Source organism: Drosophila montana, unplaced genomic scaffold (genome assembly GCF_035044405.1).
Source record: "Drosophila montana isolate Dmon_TW-CO22-7 unplaced genomic scaffold, ASM3504440v1 contig_3529_1, whole genome shotgun sequence".
NCBI classification, from domain to species: Eukaryota; Metazoa; Arthropoda; class Insecta; order Diptera; family Drosophilidae; genus Drosophila; species Drosophila montana.
The window spans coordinates 381,857-398,702 of record NW_026998408.1 but is presented as its reverse complement, the minus strand read 5'-3'; the positions used below and the strand labels follow the sequence as shown (position 1 = coordinate 398,702).

At 41.5% G+C, this 16,846-nt stretch overlaps 2 protein-coding genes across 2 annotated transcripts; both read right to left on the bottom strand.

Moving 5' to 3' along the window:
* Positions 1–110: 110 nt before the first annotated feature.
* On the bottom strand, positions 111–3,644 carry Oatp58Db (Organic anion transporting polypeptide 58Db). Its single transcript, XM_064692203.1, has 6 exons — positions 3,489–3,644; positions 3,202–3,431; positions 2,271–2,573; positions 1,369–2,210; positions 417–727; positions 111–354 (listed from the first exon to the last, which is right to left on the bottom strand). The coding sequence occupies exons 1-6, from the start codon at positions 3,605–3,607 to the stop codon at positions 177–179; spliced, it is 1,983 nt and encodes a 660-aa protein (XP_064548273.1). The 5' UTR covers positions 3,608–3,644; the 3' UTR covers positions 111–176.
* Positions 3,645–3,837: 193 nt separating this feature from the next.
* Oatp58Dc (Organic anion transporting polypeptide 58Dc) lies at positions 3,838–9,593 on the bottom strand. The gene is made up of 7 exons (XM_064692227.1): positions 8,951–9,593; positions 7,973–8,202; positions 7,574–7,906; positions 5,780–6,642; positions 5,565–5,708; positions 4,573–4,892; positions 3,838–4,515 (listed from the first exon to the last, which is right to left on the bottom strand). Exons 1-7 carry the CDS (start codon positions 9,298–9,300, stop codon positions 4,341–4,343), a joined length of 2,415 nt encoding a protein of 804 aa, XP_064548297.1. The 5' UTR covers positions 9,301–9,593; the 3' UTR covers positions 3,838–4,340.
* Between the last annotated feature and the right edge of the window lie 7,253 nt (positions 9,594–16,846).

The window sequence follows — 16,846 nt, the reverse complement described above, 5'->3', positions numbered from 1 at the left end:
CGCGTGCCAAGCAAAACAAACATTAAGGTATTTTATGTACTCATTCAGAGTTGCAAAATTTATAATATCTTTCGCTATGTTTATCTTTGCAAAAGGTGATAAACCCAAACTTAAAAATCATAAAGTAAACAACCGTGTGTATTTAAATAATATTTATGGCGCTTGGCTCATTTCGATTATAATGAGTTCTTTTTTATCTCGCTAACTTTCTGGTTTAATTCAAATTGTTCTGGTTCCTTGTGGCTTGTCTCCTCTTCCTCGAATATCTTTAGATCCTTGGCATGATACCAGACACCAATGTTCCAAAAGCTGCTAGCAAAAATGCACGAGGCCGCCATGAAATTCATCGTATAGCTGCAGAAAAATTAAAAGATTTATTTAGTTTAAGTACGAAATTGAAAGTTCTGAAAACTTACCGCAAAGATTTGGTATCATATAGCCAGCAGTTGCCCGTGTTGCTGCATGTTTTGCCCCAGACTAGACAATAGGAGTCCAAAATCGAGGCAAATACAATGGGACTGGGTATAAAGGCGAGTATGGCGACGATCATATTGCTCAGACCCAAAGCAAGGCTCTTATCCACCGAGGAGACACAACGCAAACCCAACAACAAGTTGGAAGTTCTGCCCGAGGAGCCCACGAATTTAAGAAAACACATCACGCCCAAGAAGATGAGAAACTGGTTGTAACAGTCTGCCGGACAAGCACCTTGTCGGGCAAATTGGTGCTATTAGAAAGGATATATACGATTAATAGGTTGCTGGTTCGAATCTTAAGTTTAAGGAAAGTTGATGGTTCGAAATTGTCTCAGTCGGTTCTACTCTAAAAGTTAAATAAGTTGATGCCTTGAAAGTGTCCAACTATGTCCGATATAATGTACTGATAGAAGACGTGGTTCGAACCTAAGATTAAAAGAAAGTCGATGGTTCGAATTTTACTTAGCTGAAGGTCTTTTTAATCGGCTCCACTCTAAAAGTCAAACAAGTTGTCGCCTCGATAGTGTCCAACAAATTCCTATATAATATGCTGATAATTATAGTGCAATATCTAGAAGACGTGGTTAGAACCTTAGGTTAAAAGAAAGTCGACGGTTCGAATTTGACTTAGCTGAAGGCCTGTTTAGTCGGTTCCACTGTGAAAGTCAAATAAGTTGTCTCCTCGATAGAATCCAACTAAGTCTTAAATAATATGCTGATAATTATATTGTAATATCTAGAAGACGTGGTTCGAACCTTAGGTTAAAAGAAAGTCGACGGTTCGAATTTGACTTAGCTGAAGGCCTGCTTAGTCGGTTCTACTTTGAAAGTCAAATAAGTTGTCTCCTCGATAATATGCCAATAATTATAGTGTAATATCTAGAAGACTTACCTGAGTAGCATTCGCTATATCCGACGCGCCAATACACTTACAGCCTGTGTATATGAATTGATTCAGCTCATCCTTGGCTCTGCTGCTGCAGCCGGCATGACAGGCGGAGATGTAGGTGACATTGTGTGGACTGCAGATCGGAGCGTAGTGTACATATTCACAGTGACAGGAGGCGGTGCAGCTGTCATCTCCGCCGCTGCTTGGGAACATGGATGTCGCCTTATCGCTGTCATCGCAACCGATGAGCACATAGCTCAACAGGCCCAGCACTGTAAATATATCAACAATGCCATTCCAAGCGGCCATTGCCCGTGCACTGGGCCTATATTTGGAGATTACATAGCCGGAGAGCAATACGCCCGCTGCCGAGAAGCCCAAAGCAACGCTGCCCGTGGCCATGGTTGCCGTGCTGGCCGACTGTTGATACTGGATTTCAATATACTTGGGCGTAAACATCCAATAGGGCATATAGCCAAAAACGTAGAGTACCGCGGCAATGCTATTGTAAACGTAGACCTTATTATTGGCCAACCGCTTGATGGCCAGCAGCAGGTCGCTGAGGGAGAGCTCTGTCAGGGAATTGCCGCCAGACTCATGGCCGCCTGATTTTAATCGCCTAGCCTGGGCGCTGGGCAGCTCCTTGGGAAAAATGTATAGGAAAAATGCAGACACGAGCATTATGATGGTCAATGGGATCCAGCCAAGCCACCAGGCGCCCAGCCAGCGTGTATCCTCATTGGTAATGAGCGGCTCCAGCTGCGGATCTATATAGAAACGCAGGCAAACCGAGGCCAAGGATAGGCCAAAGGTTGGGCCCAGCATGCGCAGGAAAACGGACCAGCCTGTTGGGAGAAAATTAACACAATTCAGTAGCTAACTGAGGTCAAGAGGTCAAGACTTACTAAGCATTGCGGGCGTCTTGGCTTTGCTTGAATTATCGTCCATATAGGATATGCCCAGCGTGTAGAACAGAGCACAACCAATGCCGGATATAAACTGTGCCGAAAATAGCAAAACTATGGGCGCCCAAAGGTAGGCCTCCTGTCCACAGCTGGTTTTTTGGGCCTGGCAGAGCGTGTCATCCGTCGCATTCAACTGATCCACTTGCACATATTCACGCGTCAATTTCAGCGCATCCTCGCCAGCGCCATAGATAATGTGTGGAGAAGCTGTCATCACGCAAAATACCGCCATGATGACCAGACCTAAGGGCAAGTGTGGCTGTGAGTTAGGATCTATAAGTTTCGATACCCTAGGATTTTCTCAAGCAATTCGTAGCGCATAGAACGAGATATTCCGGACTACATAAAGTATATATATTCTTGATCCAGGCCCTTCTCTCTGGGGCAGGCAAAAGGTATTCAAGAATCGAACGGATCGGACTACTATATCATATAATTGCCAAGGCAACGATTGGTGGAAGATTAAGTGGAGGGTATTAGGATTTTGTCAAGAAAATTGTATCGCATAGAACGAGACATTTCGGATTTCATCTTGAACTAAATCCTCATAGATCTTTGCATAGATCCTTCTTAATAGGACATCCTTATTTAAGAATCGACCGGATCGGACTACTATATCATTAAGTTGACAAGGGAACGATCGCTCGAAGATCAAGATCGTGACCAAACTAGGCATTTATTAGTTGAACGATGCTTCTTACATACACATAAGCAAAATGCCATAAAATCGGAAGAATGTGTTCAAAACCTTTCTGTTCATTAAGATATCTTGACCTCATCCAGCAATAACATATATCCACATATCTGCGCGCTCTAAGTCACATTTCTAAGAGAGTATTTAATGTTCGGCGTGCCGAAACTCAGTCGTTACCTAAGGCAATATATCGTGGCCGATGTCCGCGACTCGCATAGTAGCCCAACAAACCGGAAGTGAAAATCGTGCTAATATCAGTGCCCACAATAATTAAGCTGGTCGTTTTCGAGGGTATCCTATAGCGTTTCTCGAGCGTGGTAATCGTGCCATTGAAATATGTAAATGCCATGGCTACGAAACAACCCGCGATGCCGAAAACCACAGCGAACACATATTCAGTTGCCCAGCTGTAATATTGGGTATTATATTATATTATTTTATATTAATGCATATTCATATAATACCTTTGCATTCGTGGACCCTTGAATAAGCCGCATTGGATATCTGCGAGCTGTTCGCTCTCTTCCTTTTTCGATTCGGGAGTCTTTAGGAACTCAGTTGCTTCACTCGCCTCATCTGCCATTGTCAAATTACTCAGTCCAACTGCACTTTAGCAAAAGCTTTAGTCAAACTGTAGACTAGAAATTCTAACTGAAATGATACCCAAATGATGCAGCTCGGACTGTACGTCTATATAGATAATGATCATGTGCATGCTTGCAATTTACAAGCTAATCCCATGTAAATTCTAAATTCCTTTAGATAAGTTCTGTGTAGTATCTTGCTGCTATATATGCTTTATGCACTGTCGACTGGCAATTATGTACTTTATTTTAGATTGTTCAAATACAGACATGCGTTTGATATATATAAAAACCTAAGACTGCATATATACAGTGGTCGCTCGCTAATCGGAATAGGATTAACACAAATTCTCATTTCTGAAATCACAATTATTTCGTGCAACTAACAAAGAAGATGTGTATATAATATGATCTTATTGTAATGGAGGTTTTTCAAATATAGGCATAAATTTACAAATATAATTTTGTATAGTTCCCATTTACGAGTGACCACTGTACAGTTGTCATTTTACTGTACGTGTTTTAATAGCAGACTGAGAGCCTTGACGGTTGCATTTATCACACGATCTTAACCGCCCCATAATTCAGTTTATTATACCAACCGACTGCATCGTTAAAAACCGTATATATATAAATATATATACATACGATCTTAGCGACAGGCCAATAAATCACTCACAATCATAACTTACAATAGCTTGTGCTTAAATTTATTATCATTATTCTAGCCACTTATATTTCGGTATTCTTTTCAGCATTGATCTCCTCCTCGTGCTGCACAATTTGCATTTCGACCTCTTTGACTTCCTCATCGAATATCTTAAGATCCTTAACGTAATACCAAACTCCAAAATCAAAGATAGCGCCCAGGGATATAAAAACAGCTGCCGTAAAGTTGAGCGTGTATCTAAATCAAAGCGAACGAATTATTAACTGGATATTGGTAGATCGAATATGGACTCACCTCATGGACTCGGGATCGTAGAGCCAACAGTTGCCCTTGTTGGTGCAGGTCTTGCCCCACACCAGGCACATGCGATCGAAGATCCAGCCAAAGAATATGGGTCCCGGTATAAAGGCGAACATCGAGCACAACATCATGCCAAATCCCATCGCAGCAGTTTTGTCCTTCTCCGGCACACAGCGCACAGAGACCAGAAAATTGGATGCTCTGCCCGCGGCGCCAATGAACTTTAGGAAGCACATGACCGACAGGAAGGCGACAAATTGTGTCCAGCAGTTGACAGGACAAGCACCCGGCGTGGCCTGACCAGCGGCTAGTTGCTGGGAGAGTAAAGAAATGGATTATAAGTATGAAAAACGTCTTTCTGATCCTTCTGATTGATTGACTGATTCACTGATTGACAATCAACGCAGAGAGAAAGAGCACGGACTGATTGATTGACTGATTCACCGATTGAAGGTGAAAGTAAGGAACGAGATTTAAAAGATTAAAAATCTCTCTCTTTATATAATTCTCACCCTACTGAGTGACTGATTGATTGATTGACTGACTGATTGACAATCAACGCAGAGAGAAAGAGCACGGACTGATTGATTGACTGATTCACAGATTGAAAGTGAAAGTAAGGAACGAGATTTAAAAGATTAAAAATCTCTCTCTCTATATATAATACTGATCCTACTGAGTGACTGATTGATTGATTAACTGATTTCTGATTGACAATCAATGCAGTGATATCGCAGAGTCAAAAAATGGATAAATATTTATAATTACGAAATCTATATATATATAAATCTTTCTACTGATTGACGGACTGATTGATTGACTGAATCACCGATTGACAGTGAGCTTATATCCCCATTCATAAGTGCTAGGAAGCTGAAATTGTCAACACTCGGTTTTTAAAATCTACGATCGGAAATAGAAGACTTTGCCCGGGCATAGCTGGATAATACTGGTTACTAAATGGAAAAGTTCTATATAAAAGTTACCTCCAAATACGATGTAGAGGCTGAGTTCTCCAGCGCTCTTCCAGTTAGATCCCAGGTGCTGTTGTCAAAGGCCAAATCGCGTGCGGTAAGCCTTTTGAAAGAGCTATTCCTCGCACTTGGTATACAGGAGCAGTCATAGAAGATCTAAACAGGAATCAGGAGCAAGCGATTAAAGCTATTTCCATACATAGATTAATCATCCAGCTGCGGCCTACCTTTTTGCCATTGGAGCGCACGTGCTCCATTTTGCAGCCCGCGTGGCAGGCGGATATATAGGTCATATGATTCTCACCGCAGACCGGAGAGTAGCGCACATAGTCGCAGGCGCAGGCCGAGTTGCACGTGGCTGTGTCATTCACGGCGCTATTGTGAATATTGACAATGACCGAGCGCTCGTTGTCCGGACAACCAATAAAGGCGTATGTGACCACGCCGGCCACAACCAAAACGGCACAGATCACATTCCAGGCGGCCATATACCGAGCACGTGGCTTATATTTGGAGATGATAAAGCCGGAGAGCAGGACTCCAATCGCAGAGAATGCCAGAGCCACGGTGCCCGTGACCATGCTGGAGGTGGCCGCCGATTGTTTGTACTGCACCTCAATATATTTGGGCGTGAATATCCAGAAGGGCGTATAGCCTATCAGATAGAAGATATTCGACAGCGTGTTGCACATATAGGTCTTGTTTGTGGTCAGGCGTCTGAAGGTGACCAGCATGTCCTTAAAGGAGGCCTTCGGCTCGGCTGTCGATTGCGGCTCCAGCTCCACGGTTAGTTTCTCCTTCTCGGCGCTCTCCTTCTGCCTCAGCGACAGACGTTCGCGACGACGTTTTTCCTCCACCAAGCGTCTGGCGGCGGCACGGGGCAGCTCTTTGGGAAACATCGATAAAAAGATGCCCGAGCAAGATAACAGACCGCCCATGACTAACCAGCCCAGCCACCAGGCGCCCAGCCAGCGTGGATCCTTGTTGTTGATAACCGGATGCAGTTGCGGCGCAATGTACAAGCGCAGACAAAAGGAGGCCAAAGCATAGCCAATCGCAGGGCCCAGCATTCGCAAAAAGTACGACAGACCTAAAGCAGAGACCGGGTGAGTGTTATTTACATATATAATAATGCTCTGTTCAGTTAGTCAAACAGAGTATATTGGGGTTTGCGTCCGTTTTGTCTGAATCCGAAAAGCAAGGAATTACACAGATTGCGGGAATAAGGGCTTCAGCTTGCCTAAAGAGTTGAGAAGCTTATTAAGGCATCTAAAGGATCTAATTATTTTAGACAAATTTCAAAGATTATGGAATTTAGATACTTCAGAGATCCGCAGACCTTAAATGTTACGGGATGACATAAGATGCTGTGAATTTCCGTAACTTTTCTGAATTCCTTCGAATTTAAATGGTTTTTTTTTGCTTTCATCAGCATGCGTTGGTTTTCTTATAACCTTAGATAGTTTTGATATCTTAAGGATTTAAGTATTCTAGACAAATTTAAAGGGTTATCGACTTTTGATACTTGAGAGATTCGCAGACCTTAAATATTATAGGAAGACATAAGATGGATGTCGTGTTTTCTTCCAATCTTCCAATTGAAATATTATTTTTTTGCCTGCATCAAAATGTGTTGGTTTTCTTAGAGCCTTGGATAGTTAGATAGTGAAATTTAAAGGGATTAAATATTCTAGACAAATTTAAAAGATTATGGACTTGAGATACTTCAGAGATCCGGAGACTTTATAGGAAGACATTAGATGGATGTTTTCTCACAATATTCCAATTGAGATTTGTTTTTTTTGTCTGCATCAAAATGTGTTCGTTTTCTGAGAATCTTTCATAGTTTCGAAAGCTTATCAACTTTGCTGAATCATTCGTCTAATCGAGCGTTTATAAACGGAAGCGATAGTTGCAGCAATTAAGGAGTAGGTGTATCTTAGCTTATCTGGCAAAAGCAGCGTGGCGCCCCGGGTTTTTATGGGAGTCGTAAAGCCATAAGAGACGTACGTGAAACTTACTTAGCAGGGCTGGAGTCTTGGATTTCTTTGTATTGTCATCCATATAGGAGACGCCGAGTGTATAGTATAGGGAGCCGCCGATGCCAGATATGAACTGGGCGACAAAGAGCAGCACCTGGGGCGCAAAGTTGCCCTCGCCCACCTCGCACTCGGCGCCGCCTCCGGTGAGACGGCATAGGGTCTTCGCGCGCTGCTCCTCAATGGCCTCCAGGGTGGCGTTCTCGTCGGGCAGGGCGCCGAACTCCTTGGTCAGAGCCAAGGCATCCTCGCCGGGCCCGTAGAGGAAATGCGGCGAGGTGGTCATCAGACAGAACACGACAATAGTTAGCAGACCTGTTGGAAGAGGAGAGGAGGAGCGAAATAAGAGAAGCTACATAAAAGTTTCCGCCCGCCACTCACCAAATCCTATCCAGCGCGGCCGATGTCCCTTGCCGGCGTAGTAGGCCAAAACGGCGGAGACCAGAGTCTGGCTAATGTCATTGCCCACAGATATGATGCCCGTGTTTTTCGAGGGTATTTTAAAGCGTTTCTCAATGGTGGTAATGGTGCCATTGAAGTAGGCATAGGTCATGGAGAAGATGCAGCCCACAATGCCATAGAGCAGAACGTAGGCAGTTTGATTGGCAAAGCTGAAGGAAGGAGAGGAATTAGGAGTTAGATAGATATACATATAGATATAGATATAGATATAGATATAGATACAGATACAGATACAGATATAGATACAGATACAGATACAGATACAGATACAGATATAGATTAGATATAGATATAGATATGGATATGGATATGGATATGGATATGGATATGGATATGGATATGGATATGGATATGGATATGGATATGGATATGGATATGGATATGGATATGGATATGGATATGGATATGGATATGGATATGGATATGGATATGGATATGGATATGGATATGGATATGGATATGGATATGGATATGGATATGGATATGGATATGGATATGGATATGGATATGGATATGGATATGGATATGGATATGGATATGGATATGGATATGGATATGGATATGGATATGGATATGGATATGGATATGGATATGGATATGGATATGGATATGGATATGGATATGGATATGGATATGGATATGGATATGGATATGGATATGGATACGGATACGGATACGGATATGGATATGGATATGGATATGGATATGGATATGGATATGGATATGGATATGGATATGGATATGGATATGGATATGGATATGGATATGGATATGGATATGGATATGGATATGGATATGGATATGGATATGGATATATATATAGATATGGATATATATATAGATATGGATATATATATAGATGTATATATAGATATAGATATAGAATTTTGCACCTACCGCTGAAAGAATGCGCCGCGTAAGATCCAAAATCCGCAGGTGACATTCTTCTCGAGCGGCATCTCGTTGAGCAGCTTGTTAATCTCCTCGGTCATGAGGCGATCCTGTTCGGATTTCTCCTTCTTTAACTTGGCCTTTATGCGGGCCTGTGCACTTTTGTCCGTCTCAGCGCCATGTGCGTTGCCATTGTCCAGCAATTTGGCAGCGGCATCTATGTGTCGCACCTCCTCCTCCTCCAGCAGCTCCAGCTGCTCCTGCTCGATGCTGGACACACGGGGCGAGGGCGCCTCGACGTCCTGCGTCGACTGTGGCTCCGCCAGCTCCGCAATGCGCTCGTCGCTCTGCACCATTGTATTTTGTTGTTTTTTTTATTGGTTGCTCTGGTTGCTATTTCACGGATGTTTCAGCAGCACATCGGACTCTTCCGGCAGAGGAACACACACACACGTACACACACACTCTCGACAATAGTTCTTAATTTTCGGATCTTTCACGAGCAATTAGCTAGGGTTTGGGCTTGGCTTGTTTTAGTGGCTGGGATCGAAGTGTTGCTGGAGGAGAACCGCACGCGTCACCATTTGCGGATCGAGTGGCATGTTGTGCCCAAATTACGCGTGATCTTAACTGAATACGAAAATCGAGACACAGTCTATCCGAATGATGTGCACACTGTTGACACTTTTCTCTTCTCCTCGTTGTTGTTGTTATTGTTGTCGCTTCTGTCTGTCAAGATCTGTGTGCGTTGTCCGCTGTCGTTGTTGAGAGATTATCTTTAATGGGCTATCGCCTGGCTCTAATCTTTAATATTTGAGAGGCGAACCCGACGGGATTTTTCACAAAAACCAACAACAAATTGCAATTTTTATCATTCATTGCTTCTGTTAAATACCGCAAAATTTATTGTTTCTCATTTTCCTTTCTTGCTGTTTTCTTTTCCTTTGTTGTTTTTTTTTTTCTCAAACAATATAAAATTATAAAATACTAAAATAGCCGCGACGCGTGTGATAAGAGATATCTGTGTGCATTAACATAAACCGTATAAATATGCTCAGGGCTTATGCACACACACACACACATTATACACACTCACACACACACACAGCCACACTCGGGGCTGTACTGAGAGAAATTTCCTGATAAGCTTTTCATGCACTATCATTGCTTGGCCTTAGTTTGTGCCTTCGACAGACAATACTCATCTGTTTTGTTTAAATTCGTGATGAAATTAACAAGAACTTAATATCTTAAATTTTTTTATATATTTACTATGCCCTTTTATCATAATTCTTAGAAGTTGCCTTGGCGCACATAATCTCATTTAAAATAAACTCTTGAAAATAAAGAAAATTCTTCAATTAAACAAAATAGAATCAAAGCGAATTAAATAATCTTTTCCAAACCTAATGAAAATAGTTCTACTATATTCTATATTGGGATTATATTATAGGTCAAAATATCGAAAGTAAAACTTATTTAATTTATGTTCCACTGCAAAGGCTGTTATAAGAAAAACATCTGACATCCGATCCCATAAATTTTGTTCAATATTAACAGTAACAGTTTCTCGGTAAAACTATATAAAGGTGTCTTTTCTATATTTCGAATACGTTCAGATCTCTATAGCTATCAAAAAAATATCAAATATCATATCACCAAATTCCCCTTTTTTGGTATAAAATACTTTTTTGCCTTTTTAGATATCCTGTGTATAATTATTTTCCAGTCTAGCTGAGGTATTTTTTCTTTATTAAAACTTTTTTCTAGATATTTTTCATTAAGTTTTTCAATCAAGTATTATTTTGTAGCTCTTTAGCCGCATGTAATCTTACGCTTGCGTTCTCGCTCTCCCCCCCTCTCTCTCTCTTTGTATCTCTCTCTCAGTCCATAATTCGCATTCCCATTCTTTCTATTATTATTTTGATTTTCAAGAGCTGTGTTCAACGTGTTCTATTATTTAATGCATGTAAATGTGCCTACATATATATATATATACATATGTCAAATTGAGTATATTTGAGTATGTGGGCGAGTAGAGGCGAGTACTCATTTATACTCATACTCGCATGTTCGCTTGTGTTTATTGTCAACGCCACAATTCACTTAGCATATTTAAATTTATGCGCTGCTTATCACTTGAACTTTATCTTGATTATGTTGTGCTTGAATCATAACATGTACTATATAAATAAATACATATATATATATGTATAGATAGTCGTTAGGCGTTAGTTAATTAAGCTTTTAGATTTGGGCATTAACACTTATTAGGCAAACTTTTAGTCAGCCAAATATTTACTGGATATGTCTATATACCCCAATTATTCAATCATTTAGGCATTTCACTTCTTTGGAATATCCAGTAAGAAAAAAAAAACAAGACAAAATCAGAGACTTAAATCTATATCTTAGTTCGTCGCGAGACACGACGATATCGTAACCGTAACCGTAGCCGTACTAAACTAAGCTAAGCGCTGCGTTTATAATATCTGTGTAGAACCGTGGAACGTTGCTCTAAGATGAGTCGATGAAAGCCTCGCCTCGCCTCGCTGGGAATGGAAGCCGAGTCGAGACTTCAAAGCTAATTCCAATTCAGCGTTGATCTCCGCCTCAGTGTGTGCGTGTGTGTGTGTGTGTGTGTGTGTGTGTGTGTGTGTGTGTGACTGTGTCACTGACATCAATTCCAAGCCAAGATTTCAGTGTGTGCATGTGCCATCCCAGAGCAAAATTCTTTATTAGATTTGCCTGGCGTTGCTTGCACTTGGATCAGACAAATTCAAAAGTATAATAAACAAGTAGGTGTGCTTAAGTTGGCAATGCCCGACTAGGAGATACCCTGTATCTAACGCCGAGTTGTCCTTTCAAGCAGTCGCATCTGTTTCTATTTAAAACGGAAGGTATCCAAAAGGGGAAATATCCTGGATCCTTGTATTCTATGCCAGTCTCTAAAACAAATTTGATGTCTCCAGGTCTTATAAGCTCTGAAATTTACTTTAATAACAATATTTCGTTATCGATTTTGATCGATTTCCTGTAATCGTGGAAAGTTATCGAGGACTTAAAGAAAAAAACTTGATCTGAGCGGGCAAAAGACGGAGCTAGGCTCAAATCTTCTATAGCCTCTAAAGCTGCCTAAGAATATATATACTTTATGGGTAAGGAGATGCCTTCTTCTGCCTGTGACATACACAGGCTCAAAAACATTATACCCTTCCGCACACATTTTCAATGGATTCACACATTTTCCAGGGTTATCAAGGTGAAACTTTATGCGCAAGTTCTCAGTATTTTACAAGATATTGCAAAGAACAAAGAACAAATCAAATTCAAATAATATCATTCGCAAATAGTGTATCAAAGTTGTTGCCTATTATTTATCGATACGGAAAGATTGTTTGACAATATTTTGAGTGCAACCTTGTTACGTTCCATGTATCTCAACTGTAATGTTTTATAGTATTTATGTAGTAGACCCATCCCCCTTGACAGCTCTGATTTCGCCTGTGTCTCTGTGGTTAGGCGTTATCAGGCCGTCTGATTGAATCAACCCCAAAAACCATATCTCTGCTCTGGCCTGGTATCTGGTGTCATCCGATGCGAACCAAGTTTTCCTATGCTCGATAGCTTAAACTCAGATCCAGCTACAGATCGTAAACGATATGCGATTAGCGCTCTCTCAGCTGGTCAGCTTTTGAAATTGAATTTAAACGGGACTAGTCAGAAATATACGACTGTCAGATACCCTAGAGAGCTCTAAATGCTTTCCAGATCTTATCTAATATATATTTTCTTTTTGAAAATCCACTGGTATACAAAAAAACGAAGTATACGACTTTAAAATACCCTAGAATTGTTTTTTTAATGCAATTAGGGGTTATATACGACTCAAAGATACCCTAAAGTTATGTAAGGGTCTTCAAAAACTAAGCTTTAATATTTCCAATGTTTTTCTTAGTCTTAAATGAACTGTAAAAAGTAAAAAGTGTACGACTGTAAAATACCTTAGAATTGTTTTCACAATGCAATTAGGATTAATTTACGACTGTAAGATACCCTAGATTACTGTAAAGGTCTTTAAGAACTTATCTTTAATATTTAATATTTTTTTGAGTCTTAAATGGGCTGGGAAGCCGAGTGGCATACAAAAGTAGAGGATATACGACTGTAAAATACCCTCTAATAGTTTTTTACAATGTAATAAGGGTTATGGAGAGATCTACAATGCTCTCTTAAAAGCTAAACTATGCCTCAAGTATGATTTAAGAGATTAGGTATGGGATGCGACTATTAGATACCCTCTAATAGCTAAATGTGCTTGCCAATTAGGGGTTAATGAAATAAATTGAAATGTTTGGCAACCCTATGCCCCTTATTTATGTGTTACGGGGCTTACAAGTTTAGTATCCAGAGCTGCCTTTGTATAATCATGAAGCCACAAGCCACATATGTGGTTTTTACTGCGGCGAGGGGAGGGTTATTAAATTTGAATTTGGAGTTGCTCAAAAACCAGCTGAAATCGAGGCAATAAGCAGGCAAATGGAAGCGCTTACAAATAATCCCGCCGCATGCAAAAGCGACTCCATAATTGGCCAAGACTGTGCGTGTGTGTGCATGTGTGTGTGTGAGTGTGTAAGTGTGTGTGCGCGAACATCATATGTTTGGCAGCGCAATAAAAATCAAAAACATAATTTCTTGTATCAATTCAACGGCAATAAAAAAAGCTTGCGCCCAGCATGTTTATTATTATGAGATGTTGCTCTGCGTGTATTTTCGCTTGCCAAAGGGACAAGGACATGCTTGCCGCAGCTGTGTACCGCACACACAACACACACACACACACACACGCACACCCTGTAATTGCAGCATGCAGAGGAAATGTGGCCGAGGCTGTCTCAATGCCAGGCTCAGCATAAATAACAACAAATGAGGGCAGCGGCTGCTGCTATTGGAGACGGCATCTTTATCTCCAGTGCGTGTGTGTGTGTGTGCGTGTGTGCTTGTTGTGGCACTTTTGTGTGCGGCGCCTGTAAGTATGCCGCAAAATAAAGGCGGTCTGCAAATTATGCTGCCGGCACGCGACCCGCTGCCAAATACTTGCGATTTTTATTTCCTTTCGTTTGCCAAAAGGAAAAGCGTATGCAAATGGCATTTTCCACGGAAAAGGGGGCGGGGGGTTGGCCTTATCGCTGCCACACACATGAATGTCCTGGCAGGGGCCAGGATAACAAACTGCAAGCGTTGACAATAAATAATATTTTGCAAATCAGGCCCATGAATTTTAAAGCAGCAAATGCGTGGGGCGTGGCTCAGCCGGAAAATTGGCTGTGCGTGTGCGTGTGTGTGTGTGTGTGTGTGTGCGGCCTGCTCTCTCAAGTGTAATTCCAAGACGAATGCTTACGGCTTACGAACGCCTCAGTTTCCGGCCCTTAACCCCTTGCCGACGTGCCAACTAAACCGCTTAAGCACTCAATTTGCGCGTGAAAAGGAACTTGACACCCACAACACACACACACATGAGTGTGAGTGTGTGTGTGCGTGTGTGAACGCCTGCCAACCGCGGCACATGTCAGCACTTTGTTGTGATTTCCGTTTCCGCCGTCAACCCGTTTGACACCCTGCGTTTATTGATATAATGGCATTTAGCATACGCTTTGTCTATTTTTTTTCGCCTCTTTTATTTTTTTAACCCCTGATAACCATATATGTATTTATTTGTGACTTCCTGTGTGTGTCAAATTAGGGTTAAATGTTGCCTCCGGCTAATTTTGTGTTTTATTTTTTACGCAGCTTTTACTTTTCGGCATTTTGCTTGGCTGCCTTTGCCTTAAGTAGGTCTTAAGTCTTCATTTGCTTGGCTACAGCTGCTGCGCTTAATATGCCGACCGCATGGAAAACCCACAATTTAGCTGGCCAATTTTGCTGTCAATTTAAGTTGTAATTAACAGTCGAGCCGTCGGCAACTCCAGTGTGAAACAGTGAGAAAAAAAAGCCAGCAATGCATAAGCTTATGGCTCCACTCTCACTCCCACTCCACCCCACACAGCTGACCCAACCCTGAACTCTTGGCCTCTGTGGCATGCAACTCACGTGCGCTCATTACGCATTTGATAAATTTAGCATCAAGTGGGGTGCGGTGTGCGGGGTCAGACAAGGTGCGTCCGACCTAATCACCCAAACCAAAGCAAAGCGAGAGCAAAATGTCAAAATAGACAATGCAGCGATTACACTTTGTGAGCGCCCGAGCAGGGACCGCTAGCGGAGCAGTGTTGAGAAGCGAAATAACAATGTGTAGTGTGGGTAAAAACAGCTAAATTTGATTTCCTTCAGTTTATACTTTGGAAAAACCATTTAAAATGTGCCTGATTTTGTTAAAATTAAACAAATAAATGAGGAAAAAGAAGCTAGTCCGAATTATCACCCGAACCAAAGCAAAGCGAGAGCGCCCGAGCAGGGACCGCTAGCGGAGCAGTGTTGAGAAGCGAAATAAAAATGTGTAGTGTGGGTAAAAACAGCTAAATTTGATTTCCTTCAGTTTATACTTTGGAAAAACCATTTAAAATGTGCCTGATTTTGTTAAAATTAAACAAATAAATGAGGAAAAAGAAGCTAGTCCGAATTATCATCCGAACCAAAGCAAAGCGAGAGTGCCCGAAGAGGGACCGCTAGCGGAGCAGTGTTGAGAAGCGAAATAACAATGTGTAGTGTGGGTAAAAGCAGCTAAATTTGATTTCCTTGAGTTAATACTTAAAAAAGCTATGAAAAGTTGCCTGATTTTGTTTAAATTAAAAAATTAATGAGGAAAAAGAAGCTCGTTCGAATTATCATCCGAACCAAAGCAAAGCGAGAGCGCCCGAGCAGGGACCGCAAGCGGAGCAGTGTTGAGAAGCGATAGAACAATGTGTAGTGTGTGTAAAAACAGCTAAATTTGATTTCCTTGAGTTTGTACTTTAGAAAAGACATTTAAAAAGTGCCAGATATTACTTAAATTTAAGAAAATGTGTAAAAAGAAGCTAGATTGCATTCTATGCTTTCTTTTTAGCCGTAAGACTGTCAAATTTGAGTTGAAACAAGCTAAATTGGCAGCACTGTCGGCGCACTCTTGAGGACCCTTCATATTCGGCACATAATTAATCAAAAAAGCAGCGTAGTTTTTACACACAATAGCGCCGGGGTTCGGATTTGGGCCATTAAAACTGGCATAATGAGCTGCAGGACGAAAGTTGAAAGGATTAAGCCGAGGCATTGGCAATTGTAATGTGGCCGCTGCGGGTCGCTGGCTTTCCATTTGTTTTGTTTAGCCAACGCGCCGCGTCGTCGTCAGCGTCGTCGTCGTCCATTTTTAATTCCTTTGCATTTTATTTTTGATTCTTTTCCCCCCAAATTTTTACGCTTCTTATGGCGGGCGGCACTTGCCGAAAGCCGCTCGGAAAAAATAAGCTTAGGAGCGGCAAACAAACCGCTGCTCGAGTCCTTTGTCCATTGTGGTGGTATTTTATTTCCACTGTTCGTTTGTTTGTTGGTTTTTTTTAACCATTCTTTCGATTTTAATTCTTACTTTTTACGCGCATCCTCGACAGCAGTCGCATTTGCTCAATTAGAGACGTGCTCGGGCCCGGCTCTGGCCGTCGTCATAGAGCATGAACCACGCCCGCTTTACGTTTCTCCATTACATTTCGGTATCGTCCTTTTCCTTTTCTTAACTTGGGATAGGGCTTAGTCGTTTTTTTTTTCTGCTGCCGATTGTTTGGCATTGTATTCATTGTAAGTATCCTTGTCCATGCCCACTTAAGCATTCTAAGCTCGCAGCTTAATCTAGCACAGGGTTGACCTTCTCCCAACCCGTGGAAATCACGTTTTGATTTGTTTTTTATTGTAATTTAACTTTTCTGAGAAATCTTT

What these genes read in the sequence shown, in the direction of transcription:
- Oatp58Db (XM_064692203.1), bottom strand. Translation starts at nt 3,607, where the DNA reads ATGGCAGATGAGGCGAGTGAAGCAACTGAGTTCCTAAAGACTCCCGAA. An exon ending in CAAGACGCCCGCAATGCTTA is followed by an intron (nt 2,211 to 2,270) that starts GTAAGTCTTGAC and finishes TTCTCCCAACAG; the next exon opens with GCTGGTCCGTTTTCCTGCGC. An exon ending in TATGATACCAAATCTTTGCG is followed by an intron (nt 355 to 416) that starts GTAAGTTTTCAG and finishes ATTTTTCTGCAG; the next exon opens with CTATACGATGAATTTCATGG.
- Oatp58Dc (XM_064692227.1), bottom strand. Translation starts at nt 9,300, where the DNA reads ATGGTGCAGAGCGACGAGCGCATTGCGGAGCTGGCGGAGCCACAGTCG. An exon ending in TGCGCTCCAATGGCAAAAAG is followed by an intron (nt 5,709 to 5,779) that starts GTAGGCCGCAGC and finishes ATTCCTGTTTAG; the next exon opens with ATCTTCTATGACTGCTCCTG. An exon ending in CCTCTACATCGTATTTGGAG is followed by an intron (nt 4,893 to 5,564) that starts GTAACTTTTATA and finishes TTACTCTCCCAG; the next exon opens with CAACTAGCCGCTGGTCAGGC.